The sequence below is a fragment of the Mobula hypostoma genome, chromosome 6, assembly GCF_963921235.1.
Source record: "Mobula hypostoma chromosome 6, sMobHyp1.1, whole genome shotgun sequence".
NCBI classification, from domain to species: domain Eukaryota; kingdom Metazoa; phylum Chordata; class Chondrichthyes; order Myliobatiformes; family Myliobatidae; genus Mobula; species Mobula hypostoma.
The window spans coordinates 170812075-170839454 of NC_086102.1; the positions used below are offsets into that span (position 1 = coordinate 170812075).

General features: G+C 42.3%; 1 protein-coding gene across 5 annotated transcripts in view; it reads left to right on the forward strand.

The window, feature by feature from the left end:
* Nucleotides 1–27380, forward strand: part of LOC134348611 (myosin light chain kinase, smooth muscle-like) — a 365048-nt gene that overhangs the window by 215094 nt on the left and 122574 nt on the right. For all 5 annotated transcript variants that reach the window (XM_063052250.1, XM_063052252.1, XM_063052248.1 and 2 more), the window contains exons 11-12: nucleotides 7590–7742; nucleotides 26762–26899. In XM_063052250.1, coding sequence (XP_062908320.1) covers nucleotides 7590–7742; nucleotides 26762–26899 — 291 coding nt within the window. The remainder of the gene's footprint in view (nucleotides 1–7589; nucleotides 7743–26761; nucleotides 26900–27380) is intronic.

The following is a 27380-nucleotide window of genomic DNA, read 5'->3' on the forward strand; positions in this document are numbered from 1 at the left end:
AGGAGAATATACAAGCTCTTCAGAGACAGGACCGGCAATCTGAATCAAATCGGGGTTGCTGGAGCTATGTGTCAGCAGCACACCCCTGTGCCACTAATGTTCTGCCTTCCTTAATGTTCAAGTTCAAGTTTATCATCATTCAACTGTACACATTATACAGCTAAACGAAACCATGTTCCACTGGGACCAAGGTGCACAACACAGTACATACAGCACCTAAAATAATATTGACACAATGGTATTAACAGATAAAAATTATTCTGGGGATGTACAAGTTGACTTGGAGTGCATATACAGCTAAATATATAGGTGTATATTACTACGTGCACTGTTATAAATAATGTGTACTGGGTGGTAGCAGGGTGCTCAGAAGTCTCACAGCTTGGGGGAAGAAGCTGTCACCCAGCCAGGCGGTCCTTGTTTGTATAGGATGATAGGAAGTCAAAGCGACTGTGGCATGGACGGGAGGGTTCTTTGACAATGCAGAGGGCTCTATGAAAGCCCGTCCTGGACTGGGGGGGCAGGGGTGAAGAGAGAGACCCCGATGATTCTGTCCGCAGTCCTCACAATCCATTGCATAGTCTTATGGTCAGATGCCTTGCAATTCCCATTCCAGGTGGTGATACAGCTGATCAGGACACTCTGGACGGTGCTGCAGTAGGATGTAGTTAGGTGGGGGCCAGGGGCCGGGAGCCTCGCTTGCCTCTCCTCAGGAGGCAGAGGTGCTGCTGTGCTTTCTTGACTAAAGAGGTGGTCTGAGGACCAGGAGCAGTCACCTCTGATGTGCACGCCAAGTAACCTGGTGCTCCATGAAGGAGCTGTTGATGTGCAGTCGGGAGTGGTCATCCTGAACCTCCCTGAAGTCCACAATCATCTCTTTAGTCTTGTCCACATTAAGGTTCAAGTTGTTGTGTTTGCACCAGTCCACAGATGCCCTACTTCCTCTGTATGGCGACATTTCTCTGTTGCTGATGAGGCCAATGACTTGCGTCATCTGCGAACCTAATGATCTGTTTAGAGCTGGGTCTAGCAATAAAGTCATGTATCAGCTGTGGCTGAGTATGCAGCCCTGGTGATCACCAGTGCTCGGTGTGAAGGCACCAACACGGAGTGTCTGAGGTCTCACCATCATGAAGTCCAAGATCTAGTTCCCGAGAAAGGTGTTGAAACCCAACAAGGGCAGTTTACCCACCATCATCTGAGGAAAGATCATACTGACCGCTGAACTGAGGTCAAAGAACAGCATTCTGACTTAGGAGGCACCATTCTCCAGTTAGGACAGAACTGAGTAGAGGACAGAGGCTTCAAGTGCAATTTCCATTAGTCAGTCTTTCAAACCTGTAAAGGATCAAGGTTTCATGGACAAAATCTCTGGGATCTCCACATTAAGCAGATGTTCACTGTTACCTAGTAATAATGCTGCGTATTGACACCTTTGTTGCTTTCAGTGTAGCAAAATCTTGGCTTCATGCTTCATGCTATTTTAAATACCAAAATATTGACTATTTATTTCCATAGATGCTGCCTGACTTGCCGTGTTCCTCCAGTATTTGGTGTGTGTTGCTATAAATACATCTGTTTCATTTACTTCAGAAACCTGCCTCTTCTATGTTAAACCACGATATGTAAATTGTGCCCCTGTGAAGCTCATCTAACACTGATTTAACCCCTGCAATTTGATTTCACTCCATTGCAATAAAGGAGTTTTTTCAGGGTATGCGTTAATTATAGATGAATCCACTTCCACAAGTTCAATGTAATAAGGATAGATCACAATCAACCAGATTTAAAATGACATTTACTTTTAAATATATTTTTGAAAATTTGTTTAACATTGACCTGCTTTAAAGTTCCATAAATTCTTTTGCCTGAGACACTATAAAGAAAATTTCCCTTAGGTTCACACATGAATATCTTCTCTTAGTAATAAGCACCACCAAAAGTAAATTGGATGGTTCCACTACTCAGTACAAGGAGTTACTTTGTAAGGTTTTTGGTTGTCCAGAGACTTGGAAGGAATGCTCGAACTCTTACAGTGCAGGCAGACATTACAGGTCATTTTCAACTACAAACAGGAATACAGAATAGATGCTGTGTAAATGCTAAGTGCTTGAGCTTTAAACTATTTTAAAGACGGAAGGATTAAAGTTCAGTTTCTGTTGGGACACCAAAACCATTGAAGCTCAGGTCACTGGCAAAGGAAACCAAGACGGGGAACGAAGAATCAAAGAGAATGATGTAGAAAACTATCAAAAGCCTTGGCTGTTCATTGTTAAGACACAGATTTTTGGAGATGAGTCCTAAGCATCTGGTTAACTGAGCAGGCACTTAAAACTCTAGAGCAGTTCTTTGTCCTCAGAATGTTTGTAGGCCTGGGCTGGATTTTATTTTATTTTTATTTTTGTTTCATTGAGATACAGCATGGAATCGGCCCTTCAAGCCTTGCCACCCAGCAATCTACCAATTTAACCCTGGCCTAAGCACGGGACAATTTACAATGACCAATTAACCTCCCAACCGGTACGTCTTTGGACTGTGGGAGGAAACTGGAGCACCCGGAGGAAACCCACACTGTCATGGGGAGAATGTACAAACTCCTCACAGCATGTGATGGGAATTGAATCCGGGTCACCTGTACAGTAAAGTGTTGTGTCGCCCCTATGAAAGGAAAACCAAATGCCTGATGCTTTCTCACGTGTATAAGTGTAATCTGACCTGCTGCACACAAACTGGAAGGCAACAGAATTAGGTGTTTTAAATAATGTAAAGTGTATTTAAAATCTAATCGTACTTTTGGATTAGTACCCGAGACTATGTGAATCTCTGAATAGTGATCGCCAGTAAAGACAGACCAAGTCTTTACATAATTGAGACGTTGTTTATCTGACGAGTCTCGAGAAGGGCATGAGGGGTAACGTCACCCACAATTGAGACTTAAATGGCTGTTGAGGTCTAAGTGTAGAAGTTAATTAAAACAAGTCAGAAGGTTAATTAAAATGACAAATAGAATTTTGGCCTTTGTCTCAAAAGGGTTGGAACACAAATGGATAATTTAGCAAGTTAGTAGATAATTATGGACATCTCTCTGAAAGGAAGTTCAGAAGAAACCACGTATGGTTCCATGGGAGGGACAGCTAACAAAATTGGGAGTACTGGACATATAATTGGAGGCAATTTATTGACGTGGTTAAGTAATTAGGGATAATGGGAATTTCCCGCAGAGGAGATTAGTCCAAAACATTGAAGCTCATGGGAAGCAGGAAAATTTGATTCAAAATTGGCTTGATGGCAGGAGTTGTTTTTGTAATTTGATGCCTATGACTTGTGGTGTCCCAAAGGAATCAGTGCTGAGATCCTTGCTGATTGCAATGTTCATGAATAATTTAAAATTGAATGTAGGAGGTGTGATCTGTCGGTTCCTGGAGGACACAAAGGCTGACTGTGGACTGAAGCTATAGGGTGATATTGATTTGTTGGTAATACAAGTTCAGGTTCAAGTTTAATTGCCATTCGGCCCCACAGATGAATACCATCCCAATACATAATAGGTAGGTTAATTGGTCATTGCGAATTGTCCCGTGAATAGGTTAGGGTTAAATCGGGGTTGCAGGCAGTGCAGCACGAAGGGCCGGAAGATCCTATTGTGCTCTGGACCTCTAAATAAATAAAACAAAACTGCGTTCCTCTGGGGCCAAGGTATAAAACAGTACCAATAGTCGCACACAGCACAAAAAAACTCACGTAATTAAACATGCAGTCGCCAAAAAAAAACTGTAGCTGAAGTCTCTGAGTGCCATGGGCTGTAGATCGATGGTGCATGAAATGTTGTCCTGGAGCCATGTTTCTGCAAGGACAAAACCAGAACAGTTCCTCATCATGTGCTATCGAGCAACTCGGTAGTGGGGTAGACCTGTAGTACTTGATCGTAAAAAGAACATAACAGGCGAACAATAAGATCCTTGTTTGGACCCAGAGAAGCCTCTGGGTCCGAGCACACTGGAAGCTGAGAAATTACAGACAGGATATATTCAGATAAATATGTGGTGATGCATGTTGAGAATATCAATGAGGCTAGGACATACAACATACAAGGGTAGGGTCCCAGGTAATATGGAAGAGCAGAGGGATCTTCATGCTTAAGATCCTGGAAGGTGGCAGTGGAGGTAAATAACATGGTTAAGAAGGCATCTGGGGAGTTTGGCCTTCGTGAGTGAAGGCATTGAATACAAGAACAAGCAGATTATGCTCCAACTTTGTAAAACATTATTCAGACCTGAGCTGGAATACTGCAGGCAGTTCAGACATCACACTGTAGGAATGATGTGATAGTGCGGTAGAGAGGGAAGGGGCTATTCACCAGGATATGGCCTGACAGAGAATGTTTCCATTTTTCAGTGAGACGGGAGAAGTTGGGCCTGCTCTTCCCTGAGTGGAGGAGGTTAAGAGAGGACATGATTGAGGCATATAAAATAATAGGTGGTACAGGTATGATAGACAGTGAGAAACATTTCCCCAGATCAGAGGTTGATAAAACTAGAATATAGATCTAGGGTAAGGGTGTAAAAGATTGTTCCAGAACTCAGGGAAAGGTGAATGGCTGGAAAATACTGTCTGAGAGATTGGTGAAAGCAGAGTGGCTGACAGCATCTGAGAGATGAATGGATAATTGCTTGAATCACCCAGAAGGCTGGTGAGAGTTTGGGGAGAGTTTAAACTAGAATTGCTGGGGGTGGGAACCAAACTGAAGAGATGGAGAAAGGGGCAGTTGGCTCACAAATAGGGAAAGCTTGTAGGTAGTGTGAGAGGGAGGATAGGCAGGTGATAGAGAAAGGATGCACTCAGGCTGATGGCTTGAGATGTGTCTATTTTAAAAAGGAGTATCATGAACAAAGCAGATAAGCTTAAAGCCTGCATCAGTACTTGGAGCTATGATGTTGTGGTCATTAGAGAGACTTGGGTGGCTCAGGGACAGGAATGGCTACTTAAACGCTTTCCTAACTTGTCTGTTCCTATCACTCTCCAATGCTGGTAAAGGAGATAGAATTGTGATTGCTGTCTCCAAAATGCCTTCCCACTGAGAGACCTGACGCCTGCCTAGGTTCATTTCCCAATACCAGATCAAGTACAGCCTCTCCTCTTGTAGGCTTACCTACATATTGAGTCAAGAAACCTTCCTGCCAGGCTTTAGATGTTTCAGAAAGGACAAGGAGGGAGGCAAAAGAGGTGGGGGCATGGCTGCTGATCAGAGATAGTGTCACGGCTGCAGAAAAGGAGGAAGTCATGGAAGGATTGTCAACTGAGTCTCTGTGGGTGGAAGTTAGAAACAGGAAGGGGTCAATAACTCAACTGGGTGTTTTTTATAGACCACCCAACAGAAACAGGGACATCGAGGAGCAGATAGGGAGACAGATTCTGGAAAGGTGTAAAAATAACAGGGTTGTCGTGATGGGAGATTTTAATTTCCCAAATATCGATTGGCATCTCCCTAGATTGAGGGGTTTAGATGGGGTGGAGTTTGTTAGGTGTGTTCAGGAAAGGTTCCTGACACAGTATGTAGATAAGCCTACAAGAGGAAGGCTGTACTTGATCTGATATTGGGAAATGAACCTGGTCAGGTGTCAGGTCTCTCAATGGGAGAGCATTTTGGAGATAGTGATTACAATTCTATCTCCTTTACCATAGCATTGGAAAGGGATAGGAACAGACAAGTTAGGAAACCATTTAATTGGAGTAAGGGGAAATATGAGGCTATCAGGCAGGAACTTGGAAGCATAAATTGGGAACAGATGTTCTCAGGGAAATATATAGCAGAAATGTGGTAAATGTTTAGGGGATATTTGTGTGGCATTCTACATAGGTACGTTCTAATGAGACAGGGAAAGGATGGTGTGGTACAGGAACCGTGGCAGTTGAAAATCTAGTCAAGAAGGAAAAAAAGGCTTACGAAAGGTTCAAAAATCTAGGCAATGATAGAGATCTAGAAAATTATAAGGCTAGTAAGAAGGAGCTTAAGAATGAAATTAGGAGAGCCAGAAGGGGCCATGAGAAGACCTTGGCGAGCAGGCTTAAAGAAAACCCCAAGGCATTCTAGAAGTATGTGAAGAGCAAGAGGATAAGATGTGAGAAAATAGGACCAATCAAGTGTGACAGTTAAAAAGTGTGTATGAAACCAGAGGAGGTAGCAGAGGTACTTAATGAATACTTTACTTCAGTATTCACTACGGAAAAGGACCTTGGCGATTGTAGGAATGACTTACAGCAGACTGCAAAGATTGAGTATGTAGATATTAAGGAAGAGGATGTGCTGGAGCTTTTGGAAAGCATCAAGTTGGATAAGTCACCGGAACCAAACGAGTTATACCCCAGGCTACTGTGTGAAGCAAGGGAGGAGATTGCTGAGCCTCTGGCAATGATCTTTGCATCATCAATGGGAACAGGAGAGATTCTGGAGGATTGGAGGGTTGCGGATGTTGTTCCCTTATTCAAGACAGGGAGTAGAGATATCCCAGGAAAATACAGGCCAGTGAGTCTTACTTCGGTGGTTGGTAAGATGATGGAGAAGATCCTGAGAGACAGGATTTATGAACATTTGGAGAGGCATGATATGATTAGGAATAGTCAGCATAGCTTTATCAAAGGCAGGTCATGCCTTATAACCCTGACTGAATTTTTTTGAGGATGTGACTAAACACATTGATGAAGGTAGAGCAGTAGATGTAGTGTATGTGGATTTTAACAAGGCATTTGATAAGGTACCGCATGCAAGGCTTATTGAGAAAGTAAGGAGGCATGGGATCCAAGGGGACATGGCTTTGTAGATCCAGAACTGGCTTGTCCACAGAAGGCAAAGAGTGGTTGTAGACGGGTCATATTCTGCATGGAGGCCAGTGACCAGTGGTGTGCCTCAGGGATCTGTTCTGGGACCCCTTCTCTTTGTGATATTTATAAATGACCTGGATGAGGAAGTGGAGGGAAGTGTTAGTAAATTTGCTGATGACACAAAGGTTGGAGGTGTTGTGGATAGTGTAGAGGGCTGTCAGAGTTTAGAGTAGGACATCGATAGGATGCAAAACTGGGCTGAGAAATGGCAGATGGAGTTCAACCCAGATAATTGTGAGGTGGTTCATTTTGGTAGGTCAAATATGATGGCAGAATATAGTATCGATGGTCAGACTCTTGGCAGTATGGAGGATCAGAGGGATCCTGGGGTCCGAGTCCATAGGACACTCAAAGTTGCTGCGCAGGTTGACTGTGTGGTTAATCTACTTGATCATCTGTCTAACCCTTCCGTTCTGCACAGCCAATAACCCTCCAATTATCTAAGAGTCTCTTATATGTCCCTAAGGAGGTAGATGTTGTTCATTTTTCCAACAGTGCTTATTCAGTTTGCAAATAATTTAACAGGCTACAGTATCTGTAAGAATGTATTTAAAGAGCAATTGTAGTTGGGTGTAATGGAAGCAGATTTTGTATGGCATTTGAAGGAATATGGGGCTTGAAGTGTTGTATGATTCTTTAATAAAACAGCTACATGGTTCCTCTTCAGCTCAGTTTCTGTGCAGTTTCAAATTTCTCTTCTTAATCCACAGACAAACCCATCCAGTACGCGCACAGCACATTTGAAGGTGGCACAGCAAAATTATCTGTACAAGATGCTTTGCCAGAAGATGACGCTGTTTATACTTGTGTAGCAGAGAACAAATCTGGAAAGGTATCTTGCTCGGCTAAAGTGACGGTAAAAGGTAAGGGAATCTGCAAATCCATTTGCTGCAAGATAGGCAAAGATGATAATCTTACAAGTTAAAACTATCTAAGTATTCCATGTAAGAGTAACTAGTCCATCATTCTATTATTCAGTGTTCTTTTTTCATCTTTCCAACTTAATTACTTACTCTTCAGAAAGGGGCTTGTTTCAGATGTACATTGGGACAAGGCAGTTTCAGTGTTCCCTTTCCAGGGTGGAGATGTTAAAAGGCAGTAACGGAATAAGATCTTCTTCATACTATTAAATAGCAATCCTAACTATCTACGGCAAGTTTAACTGCAAATTGTTATGCAAGTGTAGCAGAGTTTCCACTATAATGGGATAGGACAAATAACCCAGTAACTTGTTATGTGCTATTCCTGGGGTATCTCTTGTACATCACAAGTTCCTGGACCATCGCTTGGCAGCACAGTTGGTGTGTCTGCTGTGCAGCTCCGGTCGTCCAGATTCAATACTGATCTCTGGTGTTAACTGTGTAGAGTTTGCACATTCTCCCAGCGCCAAATTGGATTTCCCAGCATTCTTTGGTTTCCTATAGATTTCTATGGGAAGGAGAAATTGATATTTCTGCCATCAGGTTGGAGGCTACCTAGACAATACGAGTTGATGCTCCTTTAGCTTAAGGGTGGTTCCATTGCGGCAGAAGAGGCGGCCATGGACCAATACGTCAGAATGGGAATCAGGATAGGAATTAAAATGACTGGCCACCAGGAAAGTTTGCTTTTGGCTGATGGAGCAGACTCATTCTAAATCCTAATCAACACCACCTAAATTAGTTACAGTTAATTCTCTTAAATGTGGCATTGACTGTAACAATGGTATTGTTGATTCTGATTTTCTTTTGAGAAAAAAACTTAAATTTAGTTGTTGTTTCTGGAAGGTAAGTGATCAGAAACGGTCTGCAAGGTATGCAACTGACTGACGCTAACTGCTAACAAGCTTATTTGCACAACTTTGTTCCAGCCTTCCTCTTACTCTTCCCTTTCCTTTAATCAAACTAAACATTAAAAATATTTTCAGTAGTCCTTGAATTGCAACAGTAGCTTCAAAAAAACTTTCACTTACTCCCAAACATTCCAAAGGCTATATTTGGAGTTGTTTGTATGCTTTAACTTGCTTACAAAGCTTCTTGACTTAATCTGCACTTCAATACAAACTTTCAGAAGACATCCCATGATTGATGTCGGAACTGTAAACTCTCAGAGTGAGATAAAAAACCACCTTGTTTATCATTTTAAACCCCTTTTTGGTAGCTTATTTATAGATATAAGTTTACTTTCAGCCTGATTCTATGTCTGATATGTACAAAGACTTGTCAGAATGCCAGCATTTTTCCACACAATATTTTCCTTTTATGTAGCCACTTCTATCTATTCAGGTTCTTTCAGGATTCTTCCTAGACCTCTAACTTGTTGTCCTTTGCTTGCAGCCTCAAATATGCTCCATTGTCCTTCAGAACGAATTCCTTCTCATATACTTGATACCTAATATAATCATGATCATAATATGAGACACCTCAGGATAGTGTCCGAAAGACAGAAGCTGAACAGTGACTAAAATTTGCACTGAGGCAAGGTTCAAAGGTTCATTTTATTATCAAAGTATGTATGCGGAGTACAACTCTGAGATTCGCCTTCTCTAGATAGCCATAAAATGCAGAAAAACCATGCAAGTTGTTGAAGCCCCCCTCCCACATGAAAAAGAAAAAGAAACAAAATTTGAAACCCCAAACCCCCTAACCTCTCCCTCACACTAAAACTAACAGATCGCCACCCAGACACGGCAACTAAAACGTCATACCTCTGACTCCCAAACCCCTCCCAAGCAAAAAACCAACAGCAACAACATATTGAGGTTGACCTCAATAGAGTGAAACAGAGGTATTGCCTATTCTAAAATGCAATACTCATTCAGAAATGAGTTCGTAGAAACAGTGGAATGAGTTCATGGATAGGTATTGTCTGTGCATTGTAGCTAGATAACTGAAGTTGAGTTGACCTGGTTCTCGAATGGAAGAAACATATAATACTGTGCAAAAGTCTGAGGCACAAGGGTGTCTAAGTACTGTAGCTGTGAGCAGATCCCATTCATCCTGGTCAATTAGCTCTAATATCGGCAAGAGGTTTGTTGGAAATGAGAAGTTCTGATAGAATTAAGAGGGAAATGACATACCATTTTGTACTGAACTTGGGTCTACTTGCACCCACCAGCTAAGACGATGGTTTGCATGGCATCATGAAGCAGGCATCAGATAGAGGTGAATTTCTGGTCCATAGCCCCACACAAATGAAAGAGCAAAAGCTTTTGGGATGCTATTCTTTGCATTTATTTTGGAATGGACATCGAATCTACACTGCGGATCAGGGGACTTTGATTATGCTGGCTGCTTTACTGAGGCAGTGAGAAGTACAGACAGAGTCCATACAGACATTCATCCCATGCACAAGCCCAGAGATTTGAGAGTGGTGAAATATGCCCTTTCCTCAGATCTCCCAACAGCAGTGATCACAGAGGATGTGGATTGGCGAGAGGATTGCAGAGGTAAGTGAAGGATGGTCGGGTGGGAAGTTGAGGAGGTGGTTGCACAGTGGATCTTGGAGAGAAGGTCATGGGGATGTGCTCAGAGGGAGAAATAAAGTGTCAGCGAGAGAATCCTGGCAGGGGACAAGCATGGAGACTGAGCCGTGTGATTGAGGATTCAAACAGATGATCAATATGGAGAATTGGGCAAATAATGGAAGGAGGGGTTGGCCAGAGCATCATAGTGGTTGAGGGAGGTGGGGCTGGTGCAGAGTGGATGAGGAGGGCAGAAACAGCCACTAGTTCTGATGGAAACCTAAAGGACACATATTTGGTAGCAGATGGTTTCCAGGTATATTTCAACTCTTTAGGTGAAACAAATTCCTTCCTTAATTAAGGCATGCTTCAATGGTCTAGTGTATCTGGTAGAACTAAGATACATCAGTCAAACATTGTATGTCATGTAATATCATTATGCACACCTAGCAGCCTCATTGTGCTTGTACTTTACCTGCAAGAAAGTGCTCCCCATAACTGGATTGATAATGTTCCTGAGAAACACAGTAGAGAGTTACTATATAAACACTTTGCTGTTGTTTTTGAAACCTGAGGAGTAATCTGAAAGGAACATTTACGCTGCAGTGTTCAGATGAGACTGAGGTCTTCAGCACGTAATTTCTGAGCTGCCCTGCAGACAGTGGAGACTGCATCAAGTAATTCCCCTTCAGTGAGGAGGCATCAGCTCTTCCCACCCTCACTCAGGTGCCATCTGTGGTCATGTGGTCATTAGATCTGGGCAAACTGTGTATAACCTGTGTATAACCTTTCCAAAGGCAAGTGAGAAGGGAAGACTCGTGATCTGATCCTTTCCGACTCTCCATTCCCAGCTCCCCTCATTTCATCTGTCTCTTTCCCTCTCTCACTTGATATTCTTGCTTGATTTCATCTTTTGAAAAAAAAATCAGACTTGCCAGCAATTCTGATAGATGCTTTACAGGCCTTGGTTTCTTCACCACCAAACCATCCTAAGTGCATTTGTCATAATATCCAATATTTTATATTACCATAAATTCACTATAGTTCATTTGACTCTTGTCAGACTGGAATTTCTGCTGCATTTGTTTACTCAGAATGTTAGCCAAATAATCTGAAGCAATGCCTCAACTAATGCTATCAAAATATTTCTGCAAAATGACTTTCCCAATATGGAGTGAAAGGCATTTCTAAAGGGCGGTGGAAAATGGACAAGCTATTACTGGAAAGACAAATTCCACTTCCGTTAATCAGAATTATTATTTTTTAAAGATTCCTGTTTGAATAGTTAAACAATTTCCTCTATAATAGCTATGCAAGGGAAAGCTGCAATTAAACTGGTAATTTAATTTTGTTTTGGTACGTTGAGATTTCTGAAGCAACGAATTGCCGGCAGTTACTCTGAATTCCCAATCACTTCAGTGCCAGTTTGGGATATGGGTGAAAAGACAAACCCTTGACTTCTTGACATGGTCTTTACAATACTGCACATCAGTGGTAAATGTCTGTTCTCCAAGGACACTTAATCCTAACAGCCGCAGTGTTATTTCACTCAAACAACTTGCCATATCTCAGTGTTTTTGCTGTGTCAAGCCACTTTATGGAGTTTTCATCACGTGATTGCCTCTCTATCCATTTCATTTTTAGTCAGCACACTACTTTAAGCAATACGCAATTCCCTGTGGTAGATTATTAGTCATTTTCAAGAGGAAATCTCACCAGCAGGTCCTGAAGCCAAATCTGTTTGATAAGGGCTGCTTTTGATGGAGTCACTCTCCCGTCCTCAAGCAATGTCACATTGGTGTCATTTTGAAAATTGACGAAGTAAATTGACCTATTTCAATGCCAAACACAAGTGAAATCAGTAACCGCTTTTGGTTTGATTTATGAAGTCTAAATTATTGTGCAATTATGGGATATTCCAACTTTTGATGGAGAGGGTTCAAAGGAGGTTCACAAAAATGATTCTGGGATTGAAAGGCTTGTCATACGAAGAATGTTTGATGGCTCTGGGACTGTACTCACCAGAATTCAGAAGAATGAGGGGTGATCTCATTAAAACCGAATGTTGAAAGGCCTCGACAGGGTTGATGTGTAGAGGATGTTTCCCATGGTGGGTGGATCTAAGATCAGAGGACACAACCTCAGAATAGAGGGACATCCTTTTAGGACGGAGATGAGGAGGAATTTCTTTAGCCAGAGGGTGCTAAATCTGTGGAATTCGTTGCCATAGGCAGCTGTGGAGGCCAAGTCATTTGGTGTATTTAAGGCATTGGGTATATTTTAGGTTCATGATTAGTCAGGGGATAAAAACATAAGACATAGGAGCATTAAGCCCTTCAGCCTATCGGCACGAAGAGAGATGGAAAGAAGACAGGAGATTGGGACAGCGAGGGAATATGGATCAGACATGATGAAATGGCAGAGCAGACTCGATGGGCCAAATGGCCTAATTCTGCCTCTATATCTTATGGTCTTATGATCATCAATAACTAAACCTCACATACTTATTTTTAACACCATAATCTTCAGGGCTGGTGATCATTAAGAAAACATTTTTGAAAGACTATTATGGAAGTATTTCCCTTGTCAATTGTTTTGCATCCTGCTGTTATTCTGTCATCATTCTAAACCCAGAAATTTTATATGTGGCCACCTGAAAATAGTATGTCATAAGATTCTCACACAGCAACTCTTTGCTCTCTACACCACTGGTTTTGAAAAGGCACCCTCTATTTGGGTGCAACGCATGAACATTTAGTAAAAACTTTGTTATTGTTAAGAATCGCTATACAAAATGGAGGTCTTAAAGAAGACCTGGCTTTTACTGCAAAACTTCATTTTTTCGCTGTAAGTATTCATTCTTGGATGCTTCCAGAACACACGAGTGCTTCTCCTGCAGTTCACAAGCTGTGACCTTTCCAGCCCAGCAGATGGCACTAACTTCTACTCATTTCTAATTATCAAACGTTCAGACCTAACTGTCTCTCTCAACACACCCAGTTGCTTTGCCCAGCAGAGAGAAAATAAATCAACTGTCTTTCCCCCAGATGTCTTCTTATATTATTTTAGATATACAAATAAGTTGTAGAAACATTGTGGGAAAACCGGATGATTCTCGGAAATAAATGTTGCTGTCTTACAGAGAACTATCTAAAGTAAAGAGCTCAGAGATTATTCCCGTACATAAGAATGAGTATTAGGGTGGTTGATTAGAACCAGTACTATCTGTCAAATTGTTCTGTTTGTATGATATATTGTAATACTGTTTTGCTGTTGCTAATTATAAATGTCTGTTATTTCTGCAATTGACTGGTTCCAATACAAATTAAATAATTTTTCTCAAGACATACAGTGCTCTTCAAGCGTAATATAAAATGACAATAGTAGTGCTAAAATATGAAAATACCAACTTAACCAAGGAAATGGAAGGATTTGTTTCAGCCACCCACATTGTTGTTACTGGGATCGTGGTGGTGGTTGAGTTTAAAATAAGCAGTCCCGTTAGAATCTTTCAGTATAGAATTTCTGAGGATATACTTAGGTAAACTGCACAAAATAACTCTAATCTGCACATAGCAGTCTTGTTAAAGCAAATAACTGCAATTGTAATGGATATTTTGCCGAAAAAACTGACTCTCATATGCTAAATGTTTCGATGTTGGTTCCAACTTTTACCTTCAACTCAAAGGATTGGGGAAAAAAGACGAGAGGAAGGACCACTCAACGTACTTCTCAAATGTCTGTGCCACAAATTATGAAAATACACATTGCTGTATTTTCAAAGCCACTATTCCCTCCTGCCATTATCATACTAGTCCTCCTCCCCTCCAGCCGTTTTGGGAATGCCACTGCCAGAAAGCATCTTAAAATGGAAATCAGTTTGAAGAAGTACTGAGAATATTTCACTGATAATCTATCATCAAGATTAATTGGAGTTTAGAGTACTCTCCCTCTTCTGAGCAGGAGAGTTCACGAAGAGTTAAAGCCTTATGCTCAGCACATAATGCCTATTATCCTCACTGCCAGTACTGCATTCAAATACCATAAATGGTCAATTGCGGCTGCTGAGTAAGATATGCTTAGGTCTTTCTAGTATGATCCCTCCAGTAATAAAATAACTTTCTCTCTGAATTGTCAGCTGGTGCCATTGTTTGGCAGGCGATATTTGAAAATGAGAACCTATTCAGGTTTCCAAACACTCTCCCTAAGTGCTTGCTGTTAGCATAAATAAGATTTCACTTCTTCAGGCATCAGCAATTCAAAGTAACAGGATCACATCTTAATGTTTGTGCAGCATTGTAAGAGTATGTCAAATTATGTCTCTTAGCTTCATTATTAATAACAACAGGCACGCACCTTGGAAGCAATGCAATTGTAAATGAATGACTTGCAGCTCAGTATAAAGACTCTTTCCTATTATGTCAATCTAATGATTATGTAGTCACCTTTTAAATAAGCTAATTTTGGAGCTTGCTTCTTACTTATTAGAAGTTGAGACTAATGGGCTGAATTTCTTTTGCATTTCTAAGAAGGTCCAAGAAGACCACAACCTTGTCATGGTTTGGAGGCTTGTGTGCCTCAATGACCTGGAGGGCAATGTTGGCTGGAGTCAGGGCTTTATGCTTTGGCTCTTGGTAGGGTCACCCATGCCAAACAGGTCAAAGGGTAGAAGCCAGGCTAAGAGAGGTCCACCGATCCTCTGGGTTCGGGGGTTCAGCTCAGGGCTAATTAGCCTGACTGGTAAAACAAAATTGTTATGGCAGCAGCAATGAAGAATCCTACTACATCTGTGAGCTACAGTATTCCTGAGTCTCCACTTGAGACTTGCATGACTGACAGTAGTGAAAACTGAGTTATTGACATGATGAAGGAAGCCCTGAACACTGCAAGAGATGCAAGAGATGGAAGACCTTCATTGCTGCCCTAAACACCAGCGGTGTCATGGGCGGTAAGTAATATTCCATGTCAACATCAAGCAGTTCCACGTGGGGTATAATATGGCTATATGGAGAATTAATTTAGTGAATTCTTAATGTCATTGTGTTGGTGCGTGGCCAAGTGGTTAGGGCATTCGTCTAGTGATCAAAAGGTCGCTAGTTCGAGCCTTGGCTGAGGCAGCGTGTTGTGTCCTTGAGCAAGGCACTTAATCACACATTGCTCTGCGACGACTCCAGTGCCAAGCTGTATGGGTCCTAATGCCCTTCCCTTGGACAGCATCGGTGGTGTGGAGAGGGGAGACTTGCAACATGGGCAACTGCCGGTCTCCCATACAACCTTGCCCAGGCCTGCGCCCTGGAAACCTTCCAAGGCGTAAATCCATGGTCTCGTGAGACTAACAGATGCCAAAAAAAATGTCATAGATATTGAAAGCTTCTGATTGTCCACTTCCCACATTATGTTCTGTAGAGCACCAGTTTCACAGTTGAAGCCAGACATGGACGCCAACCAATTGCCATGGTAACAGCAATCTAAGTTGTAACCAGCAGCATGATGCAGAGAAACTTCCAAAAAAATGGCTTTAAACAAGGACTGACAAATGGACTTGCGGGTGGGGTTTGTACTCCCACCCCTGTCAGCTTCCCATCTTCTGAGAAGTGACAATCACAGAAATGGATAAATGTTAAGTCTGCTGTATGTCTCAAATGGTCTTTTCCTAACATTTCTAATGATAGTTGTTTCTGACTATTAGACTCTGAAGAAGTGTCATTGATCTGAAACAGAAGCTGCTTCACCTCTGCCTTGATTTTTGGTTCTGGCTTTATTTTCAATCAAGACATGAAAACAGCAGATTAAGCTCAACATGAAATACTCAGCGTAATTAGTTTAGATTTTGGGAACAAGGCAGGGAGTATCAGTACCTGGTCTGAGCAGAGGTACTTTCTAATCACCTTTGAATAAAGTGTCACTTCAATAAATCTACTAAGTCATCAGTATCCTGAAGAGACTCTTCAACCCTACATTTTAATAACAGTTGTAGGTTGTTGCTTGTGAACCAAATGAATATTTGCCTATGCAGTCTCAATGATAAAAGAACCCACATTCAAAGCAATAACTTTGATAAATCATAGTGTTGTCTGGTAATTGTTCAAGAATTCCTCTACATGGCTTTCTGTGCCTCGGTCCATCCATAACGCATATTTAGAAGTATATTTGAGTTGGCAGGATTGGCGATCCTACCAATTATTCATTGCACAATTATTAAGTTCAAGTTTATTGACACAGGCAGTCACACAGTACATTAAAACATGACAAAATAAATTAAATCAACTTTAATTAACAAGTTATACATAACCAGCATGGCTAAATAAACAGAAATTGACATAATGACATAAGTGCAAATTGAGGGAAATGTATTCCAAGGCAGAATTAACATTATTCAGGCTGGTTCAAGACCCAACAGCAGTGTGGAAGAAGCTGCAGTTGAACCACGAGCTCTGGCTCTTCAAGCTCCTGTATTTCCTGTCTGATAGCAGCAACGAGAGTAGGGTATGGCCTGGGTGACACTGGTCCTTAATGATTGCTGTCACTTTCCTGCAATATTGCCTATTGTAGATGTTCTTAATGCTGGGGAGAGCTGTGACTAACGAAGGAACTGGCTGAGAAAACCTCTCCCCATGGCCTTTTGTGTTGCTGTGCGTTGGAGTTTTCATTCCAGGCCACGATACAACCAATCAAAATGCATTCCACTCTGCATTTGTCAACGGCTTTGATGCCATAACAAACCTTAAATTTTGAAGAAAGCAGTCTTCTTCGTGGTCACATCAGTCAGACCCAGGATAGACCCTCTGAGATGTTGAACCCCAGAAACCTGAAGCTTTTCATAATCAAAATCCTCAGACCTGCGTTTCTAAAATTCTTGTCTTCCATCCATTTCTTAGCATCCAATCATGCAGTAGTATTTGTATGAAAGTCACTTATGTTTGATAATGGTGAAAGTGCTGGGTGAATTAATTCAAAGCCCCAAGTATTTAAAGCAAATTCTGTTCACCCATGAACCAATGTGTAAATTATTGATGACATAAGTACGGGCAGCAGGCAGCTATCATTTATAACAAATAATTTCAGGTGAGAATGTTAATATTCACTTAACAAATATTTCTCTGTATATAATTGCCATACTTTTTCTACCTCCCCCTCACTCTCTCCCCCCCCCCCCACCTCTGACACCACCCCTCTCTCTCTGGCCCCATATATCTCTATCTCTATCTCTCTACCTATCTCTCTCTCTCTCTCTGGCCCCATCTCTCTCTCCCCTCTCCTATCCCCTCTCTCGCCTCTTTTCTCTCCTCTCTCTCCCCTCTCTCCCCTCTCTCCCCTCTCTCCCCCCTCCCCTCTCTCCCCCTCTCCCCTCTCCCCTCTCCCCTCTCCTCTCTCCTCTCTCCCCTCTCTCCCTCCTCTCTCCCCTCTCTCCCCTCTCTCCCCTCTCTCTCCTCTCTCTTTCTCCTCTCTCTCCTCTCTCCCCCTCTCTCCCCTCTCTCCTCTCTCTCTCTCCTTCCCCTCTCTCCTCTCTCTCTCCCTCCCCTCTCTCCTCCCTCCTCCCTCCCTCTCCCCCTCCCTCTCCCCCTCCCTCCTCCCCCTCCTCCCTCCTCCCCTTCTCCCCTCCCACCTCTCTCTCCCAACTCTGTCCCCCTTCTCCCCCACCTCTCTAGCCCCCTTCTCCCCCACCTCTCTCCCCCTCTTCTCCCCCACCTCTATCCCCCTCTTCTCCCCCACCTCTAACCCCTTCTCCCCAGCTCTCTCCCCTTTCTTCCCCCTTCTCCACCGTCCTTGCCTCCTCTCTCACCCGCACCTCTCTCATACTGCCCTCTCTCTCCCACCCCCTCTCCCCCTCAACTAATCATGAACCTATCAATTTCTGCTTTAAATATATCCAATTTCTGCTATAAATATATCCACATCTGTCAGTGACAATGAATTCCGCAGATTCAACACCTTCTGGCTTAAGAAATTCCTTCTCATCTCTGTTCTAAATGGACGCCTTTGTGTTCTGATGCTGGATCCTCTGGTGCTAGACTTCCTCACTATAAGAGATCTCCTCTCCACGTCCACTCTATATAGGCCTTTTAATATTCTATCGGTTTCAATGAGATCTCCCCTCATTCTTCTAAAGTTCCAACAAGTACAGACCCAGAGCCATCAAACATTCCTGTGTTAACCTCTCATCCCCAAAGCCTCCTCTGGACCCTTTCCAATGCCAGGATATTGTTCCCTCGATACGGGGCCCAAAACTGCTCACAATGCTCCAAGTATTGTCTGATCAATGCTTTATAAAGCCTCAATATCACATCCTTCTCTGTCATTCTCAGTATACCTGCAAACCAGTTTCCAGTCACCAAGCATCAGCGTGGTGTCCATTTAACGCCCATAGTTTACTGACTGCATGGCAAACGGAGCCCACACCAAAAGATAGTTCAGGATCCTGATAAAGGTGTTTCCCTGAACCAGTGAGGGAACCCATTTTATCCTTGTGACAGAGCCAGGAGATGCAATCTTGCTCCTGGAGGAAAGTTTAAACAAGAAATGTGGGGTTAGTTTGTTTTTACACAGAGGAGTGGTTGCTGCCTAGAGAATGTGGACCAGGCAGAATGGTGCATTTAGAAAGGCATATGTATATGCAGAGGATGGAAAGGTATGGATTGTGTGCAGGTAGATTGATTTAGTTTGGTGTCGTGGTCAGCACAGACATTGTGAGCCAAGGGGCCTGTTCCTGAGCTATACTGTCCTACATTCTGTGATTATTACCATTCCCCTGTCTGGAGCTATGCTTTTGCCACTGGTATTCCCTCAAAGGGCCACCGCTTCATACATACTGTCACCTTGCTGATTGTTAATGAAGTAGAATGGCAGCTAAAGACAGCAATTGATACGTTTGACCAGATCCTCCTTAAGCAATAATTTGTGCATTCACAGAAGCAAATTGGAAACTGCACCAGCTGGTCCTGGGTATCCAGAGAGAAGGCATAATCCTTGCCCTGTCACCATTGCCCCTCAGTGATTCACTGTCAGCTGTCTGGTTTGCAAGGGGGCTTGGGTCTGCAAATAGCCCCCATACTTAAAATGCCACATCTTCATATGAAGGTTTAATGTGTCTGATACATTTTCACCAAATTGTTCAGTATGTTCTGAAACTGCTTCCTGTTTCCTAGTGTCTGAATCCCAGCCCTCTGTTAGACTTTTACCAGAGCGTTCAGTTTATGCTTCAAGCTCCACAGAAAGGGGGCACTGAATATTCTTTTTTCTCTCCCTCTTCTCTTGTTAATAACATCTAATTTATGCTGCATGTGATTTAACCAGCAACAAAGAGATGAAGGTTGCATCCTGCCATGATTTAAAAATCTATGTTCTTGTTTTTAAACTATTTTGTAACCATACACTCACCCTGATTGTGTAACTTCCTCGCTCTCCACATGATATTTGTACTCCTCCAGTTCTGGCCTCTTGAGCATCCCTGTTTATAATCACTCCACCATCAGGAGCAAAACATTTGCTGCCAAGACTCTAAACACTGAATTCCCCTCCCTGTCCTGAATTTTTTGGCCTTTCTACCCCACGGTCCAGATTTAAATCTACTTCTTTTTATCTGGCTCTGTTGTATTTAACCTGAGTAAAAGTAAGGGTGATGGTGGACTTCAGGAAGGGGAAGTCAGGAGAGCACACACCAGTCGTTATCGAGGGGTTAGCGGTGGAAAGGGTGAGCAGTTTCAAGTTCCTGAGTCTACATCTCTATTCCAGGCCCAACATATTGATGCATTTATGAAGAAGGCAGGCCAATGGCTATGTTTCATTATGAGTTTGAGGAGATTTGGTATAGCAACAAAGACTTCAGCAAATTTATGCAGATGTACTGTGGAGAGTATTTTGACTGGTTGCATCATCACCTGGTACGGTAGCGTCAGTGCTTGGCATCAGAAAATGCTGCAGAGGATTGTAAACTCGGCCATGTTCATTATAGGCATGAGCCTCCCACTGTTATGGTTGTTCTTAATAAAGACAAACTCGTCTGGGTAGAAAACTAACATATTGTTTATTTACAGAATGGCTTCAGCTCAACCACATTTTACTCGAGACACTCCAAGAGCATGTGTGACCCGTTCACCAATGTCAGTTCTGAGTTCCGGGTGAACTGCCCACGCAGTAGTTCATTATTATCCATACACATAATAAAACATCTTCTCCCTTTAAAGAAAAACCAAACATAAAACTATGTCCTCATAAACCTGCAAGAAATACAAATGTTTTCCAACAAAGATATTTACATTAACGTCAATTGTAATGAGCAAATACTGTCCCACATTCACTCAGACACACTCAACCTGTCTCTGTGGTGGCTTAATGATCCCTTCTGGACTGTTATTTGTTTCCACAGATGTCTTGCTTTCACCTGCTGCATTAATACCAGTGTCCTTTTGAGAACTCTGATCTATGTGTTCATTTCTTTCGCATCCCTCTGCCAAGATCCTATCTGTTCATCTCTGTTCTTGTTCTTGCTGTGTGACCATAATTCACTCCACGTGCCTCATAATGGAGCTCTGAACTATATCCATGTGATCAGTGAGTCTGTGCATAAGTTTCAACTGACTCTATCTCAATTCACAGAGCTCCTTCTGCCAGTTACATATCATAGATAGCAACTCCTCCTGTAGGTTTGTGTTGAACTGTTGCTGTTGTTCTGACCTTTGGGTCTGTGTGGTTGCCACTTCTTCCTGTTTATTTTTCCTCTTCAACTTTGGAGAGGATTGTGGAGATATTTTTGATTTCCAGTCTTCAAATAGAAGTCAATGAGAGACAGATTTTGAACCAAAGCTGCATGCTGTGGAAACAAAAACAACAGGAATTCTGCAGATGCTGGAAATTCAAGCAACACACATCAAAGTTGCTGGTGAACGCAGCAGGCCAGGCAGCATCTCTAGGAAGAGGTACAGTTGACATTTCAGGCCGAGACCCTTCGTCAGGACTAACTGAAGGAAGAGTTAGTAAGAGATTTGACTAACTCTTCCTTCAGTTAGTCCTGACGAAGGTTCTCGGCCTGAAATGTCGACTGTACCTCTTCATAGAGATGCTGCCTGGCCTGCTGCGTTCACCAGAAACTTTGATGTGTGTTGATGTGGAAACAAGATTGGCGACATCTTCATGAACATTCTGTTCAACACTGGTATCCTAACTGTCATGCTGGTGTAGTGAGTATAGATGTTAATGGAAAGTGGAGTTCTTGTGCTTCTCTTGCATAACCTCTCTGGATCTCTCATTGATGCTGTTACGAGTTTCTCGAGTTACACAGGTAAGCATCTGAGTCCCTCAAAGACATCTGTGTACTCTTCCATGAGTGAAGTGAGATCATCTTTGTTCTGTGAAGCTACAGTGAAAACTCTTTTCACCAGGTTGAGCTTTTCACATGCAGTCAACCCTAATAGTGGCTGTACCCACTTTTCAATGATCAGTAGCGATGCCTTTCGGTTCTGCCCCTTGTGCTTGAAGGTCACTATACAGCCTCCTTTTACTGGAATGTTCTTTCCAGTATAGCCTGTCACTTTTAACTTCACTGGGTTAAATTTGCTCTGTACTTTGAGAGTCTTGTAATCATCCACAGAAAACAGTGTTACCTGGGCTCCGGTATCAAGCTTGAATGGAATTACTGTCTCATTCACAGTCACTGGAACAATCCATTCTGTTTTACCAGCGCCCGCAGTCTGTAGAGAATCCACAAAGACTTCCTCCATTTCCTCAGCAACTGGGTGAACTTTCCCTTGGTAGCTTTGCAGCACTTTGCAAAATGACTCCCCTTCCCACAATTATTGCAGGGCTTTCCATAGGCAGGACACTTTTTTAGGATGACCCTACCTCCACATTTGCTGCATTTACTGTTTGATCCTACCTCTTCACTATACTGTTGCTTTGGAAAATGCCTTGTGCTCTGCCCCTCTATTTTCACTGCATGCTCTGATGTTTCTGCCGTGTTGGTCCTTAGCTTGTGCTCATGTGGTCTCCATATTCACAGTCTTTTCTAGTGTCAAATCTTTTTCACTGAGCAAGCTTTCACTATGTCCATTATCTGGGATTCCACAAAATATTTTGTCTCTAACTTTATTGTCTCTCAAATCTCCAAACTCACAGGACTTACTCAGTGTGTGAAGCTCAGCTAAGTGTAGGTCAAAGCAAACACCTTGTTTCTGGTCTTTCAGACATGATGTTCTTAATTGGGACAAAATATTCTTCAAATTTTGTCATCAGAGTGTCCAATGTAAACTCCGTCTCATCAATTTGAAAGCTGTAATCGATGTCCAAAGCATCTACATCAACTACATGCAGAAGGATATTCACTTCCAATTTTTCATCCGCATCTCCAGCTCTACTGACCGCTAAGTATATATTAAGTCGCTGTTTGAAGTATTTCCAGTTGATGGTTAAGTATTTCCAGTTGCATAGCCATGGAAGGACTTAAATTATCTATTACAGAATTTTCAGCTCTCATCTGATATTTTCTTGGTGAATGCGGTGAACATCAGCAACTTTCAGACACAACGTGCTCTCTGGGCAGCAGCTTCTCTCCATTGGAACTAGCGTCTCTTTCTCAGTCACTCTTTACGCTCTGTGTTTAGACCTCACACCAACTTCTGACACCATGTTATGTTTGTTCTTATTAAAGATAAACTTGTGTGGGTAAAAAAGTAACACATTGTTTACTTACAGAATGGTTTCAGCTCGAGCACATTTTACTCATGATACTCCAGCCTGCCAAGAGCGTGTGCGACTCGTCCACCAACATCACTCCTGGTTCCGGGTGAACCACCTGCTTTGCAAGCTGGGAACTGTTGCTCTTTATTGCACTCACACATAATAACACACCCACCAGTGCGTGATATCTTAAATAGGCAATGCCTAAGGAAAGCATCATTCATCACTAAGAACCTTCACCATCTAGGACATGCCCTCTTCTCATTGCTATCATCAAAGAGGAAGTATAGGAGCCTGAAGATGCACATTCAAAATTTAGGAACAACTTCTTCCTTTCTATCATCAGATTTCTGAGCACTCCATAAACCACGAACACCATCTCACTTTTTTAGTCTTCTTGCACTATTTGTTTATTTTTTATTTCATATTGAAACTTATAGTGCATTTTTATATATTGCACTATAGTGATGCCACAAAATAACATCTGGCAGTGATAATAAACCTGATTCTGTTTGTGCTTTTTCTTTCAATTTTGTTTGACAAAGGCACCTTTATTGTGTTAGAAGTACTACTCTACAAATACAGCTTGTTATTATTGTTCCTTTTTGATTCCTTTCCAAAAAGGTGAAAGATGAGCTCCTAAGGATCATTGATACATGCAAACATGCACTTTTCTTTATAATGTCTCCTGCAGTCTGGAGGATTGGAAATGGGCACAGTACCTTCTGTTTCTGGAGTTTCAAAATCAGTTGTGTTAATGTATAAATGTACTGGCTTTCAGGTACTGATAATGAAAATGGAAGTTGAGTGTGTGACTGTTTTATATTGAGGGAGTTTTTATCTTCTCTTGGATAAAAATATAGGCCCGTTCATCCTGGCCTTATGTGGATGGACAAAGGGGAGTCAGACTTTTCAGTTAGATTTATCTGAGGGTTCACAATGTCACTAGTTGTAGAGGACATGAAGATTATCCCTGAGCTACATTTCCTAGTGAGTAAACCTGAACTAATCTCTGAGAACTGTTCAAGCTGTTTTTATCACAACAGTTGAATTTCAAGATTAAATTACTCCAGGTTCATGGACTCTCAATTATGTTTCCATCTGATATCATCCCATCATTTGTGTGAGATTTATAGCTCCAGATATTCTGGATCCCTTTCTGAATGACAGCACAACAAAACTTAAAGTGTACCATTAATAAATAAGCAGCATTAGTGTAGTCTTCACTGTCTAGAATATCTTAAAACTTCACAATTCCACAAAAGAGATCAGCATACATTTTCCAGAGCCCATTGTTTCAAGATCTTTCTTGGGAGTTGTAATTGTCATAGCAAGGAACACAAACATTTTTGTAATCCTCTTCATTGTTTTAATTTTTCAAACACATCTCAGTGGTGTTTCAGAATCGTATGCTTTCATCATTATCATTGAAATTAAAGGAAATTTGCTTCATAGCTTTCATCCAGGTAAACTGTCCTCTGTCGTAAATGATTTATGAATGTTGGAGTAAAGGAGTCAAACTGAAGAATTTACAAAAAAGCAATTAACGTTGGTGACATTAATCAGGTCAGGCCTAAGTTGCTCCAATGCTAAGCAATGGAGTTCATTTTAGCAGGGAGGCAACCTGAAAAATTGTGACTCAAGGTTATCCTGGTGCAAGGGTTGGTGATACACTTGGGTAAATGAAGAGAGATGTGTGAGGGTGGTGGTGGGAGGAAGGTTAATGAAGAGAGATGCAGGTTGGAAGGAAGGTTAATTAAGATAGATGGGGTGGAGAGGAAGGTTAATGAAGAGGGGTGGGGGTGGGGAGGACGGTTAATGAAGAGAGATGTGGTGGGGGTTGGGAGGAAGATTAATGAAGAGAGATGGGGTGGGGTTTGGGAGGAAGGTTAATGAAGAGAGATTGGTGGGGGTGGGGAGGAAGATTAATGAAGAGAAATGGAGTGGGGGTTGGGAAGAAGGTTAATTAAGAGAGATGGGGTGGGGGTTGGGAGGAAGGTTAATTAAGAGCGATGGGGTGGGGTTTGGGAGGAAGGTTAATGAAGAGGGGTGGGGGTGGGGAGGAAGGTTAATGAAGAGAGATGTGGTTGGGAGGGTTAATGAAGAGAGATGGGATTGGAAGGAAGGTTAATGAAGAGAGGTGGGGGTGGGGAGGAAGGTTAATGAAGAGGGGTGGGGAGGAAGGTTAATGAAGAGGTGGGGGTGGGGTGGAAGGTTAATGAAGAGAGATGGGGTGGGGAGGAAGGTTAATGAAGAGAGATGGGGTTGGGAGGAAGGTGAATGAAGAGAGATGGGATGGGGTTTGGGAGGAAGATTAATGAAGAGAAATGGGGTGGGGAGGAAGGTTAATGAAAGATGGGCTTGGGAGGAAGATTAATGAAGGGAGATGGGCTTGGGAGGAAGATTAGTGAAGAGAGATGGGGGTGGGGATTGGAAGGAAGGTTAATGAAGAGAGATTGGGGTGGGGGTTGGGATGAAGGTTAAACCTTGGGCTGAGTAAAAGTGATTGGGACAGTGGAGAGCTTAGGCCTGTGCTGGGATGGGATTGCTAGCTAAATTGAAGTGATCTGGTTTCAACGCATGAGCTGCTATCTCCCGCTGCCTTGCATCATGAAATAGCTTTTATTCCCATTTCTAATTTATCTGTAACTGCCTAAAATACATGTCCTGGCAACATTTGAAACAAATGCCGGTTTTAAGTGCACTTGGGTTTCTCTCAGGTTCCTCTCATCTCATTTATTGTGATATTGAAGGAGGCTATTTCATACATGAAGTTTGTACCAGCTGTCAGAGCCATCCATCCCATTCCTCCACACGATTCCCAGTGAACCATTCCCTCCCTATGTCCATGTTTCACAGTTCCTTAGCAACCCCCCACAACCCTACCGATTCTCTACCACCCAGCTATACTGGGGCAGTAAGTAACCAATCAAGTTACTTTTCTGTAACCACAGGGTAAAGACCCAATGGTTACATGGAGATTGTACAGGTGAGGTTTGGATCAAACTCAGTCACTGGAACTATGTGGCTACAGCACAGATTGCTGCACTATTGTAACGCCAAGCGCAGGCCAGAAATCCTGATCACTTTAAAAGCACTTCCCACGTGAAAATTGTACTGTCAAAGTGTCTGCTGATAGAGAGGAGGATTGAGGAATATGCTGATGTCAAAGAGTGACAAGTCAGTTAGATAACACAAACAAAATACTGGAGGAACTCAGCAGGTCTCGGCCCAAAACATCAACTGTTTATTCTTTATGGAAAAGAGTAAACAGTTGACATTTCAGCTAAGTCCTGCTGAGTTCCTTCCGCATTTTGCGTGTGACGCTTTGGATTTCTAGCATCTGCAGAATCTCTTGTGTTTGCAAGTTATAAAGATGTCATGTTTTGCATACTGTTTATACAGATCAGGTTATAACACCATACATCGAAGTAGGAGGATAGGGTAAACTAATAGCAATGCAAAATAAAGTATAACAGCTACAGAGAAAAGCATGCAGTGCAGGTAAACAATAAGCTGCAAGATCACAACGTGGCAAATTGGTCAAGAATCCAGTGCACTGTATGTGATGTTTTTTTAAATCACTCATGAGCTTCCTCGTTGAGGACAAGATGGTTTAAGTTCGATATTTTTATGAGCAATTGAACTTTGTTCCTGCTCGTGATTCACTCTTTAGAAAGTCTCTAATGGATTGTCATAAATTTAATTGTGTAAATGGGATTAAAATTGTATATGCAATTTATGGGTTGTTTTTGTTTTTGCAAACAGAGAAAAACATCACCACAAAGGCTGAGGGTGCAAGTCTCCAGGAGTCCAAGAAGACTTTTGCCCCGATCTTCCTGAGGGAGCTGACTGACATGCAAGTCATGGATGGGAGCCAAGTGAGAATGACTGTGGAAGTGGCAGGTAAGGTATCAATGAACCTCAAACCCATCCATCAGGAAAGAGGACCAAGGTTGAAAAGTTCACTGGGGTAAACTTGTGCCAGAATTCTGCTGCTGAGTCCATCAAATGCAGATTGAATACATTTCATGGAGGGTGGCCACAAGAAAGCAGCATCCATCATCAAAGAACCGCACCATCCAGGTCATGCCCTCTTCTCACTACTACATTCAGGCAGAAGGTACAGAAGCCTTCGGTCCCACACCAGCGTGGATAACTTCATTCACCACTACTCTGACCTGATTCTATGACCTGCAGACTCACTTTCAAGGTCTCTTTAAACTCATGTTTTCCGTCTTGTTTTTATTTGCATAGTTTGTCTTCTTTTTGTGTGGGCACGTGGCCAAGTGGTTAAAGCATTGGACTAGTGACCTGAAGGTCGTGAGTTCAAGCCCCAGCCGAGGCAACGTACTGTGTCCTTGAGCAAGGCACTTAATCACACATT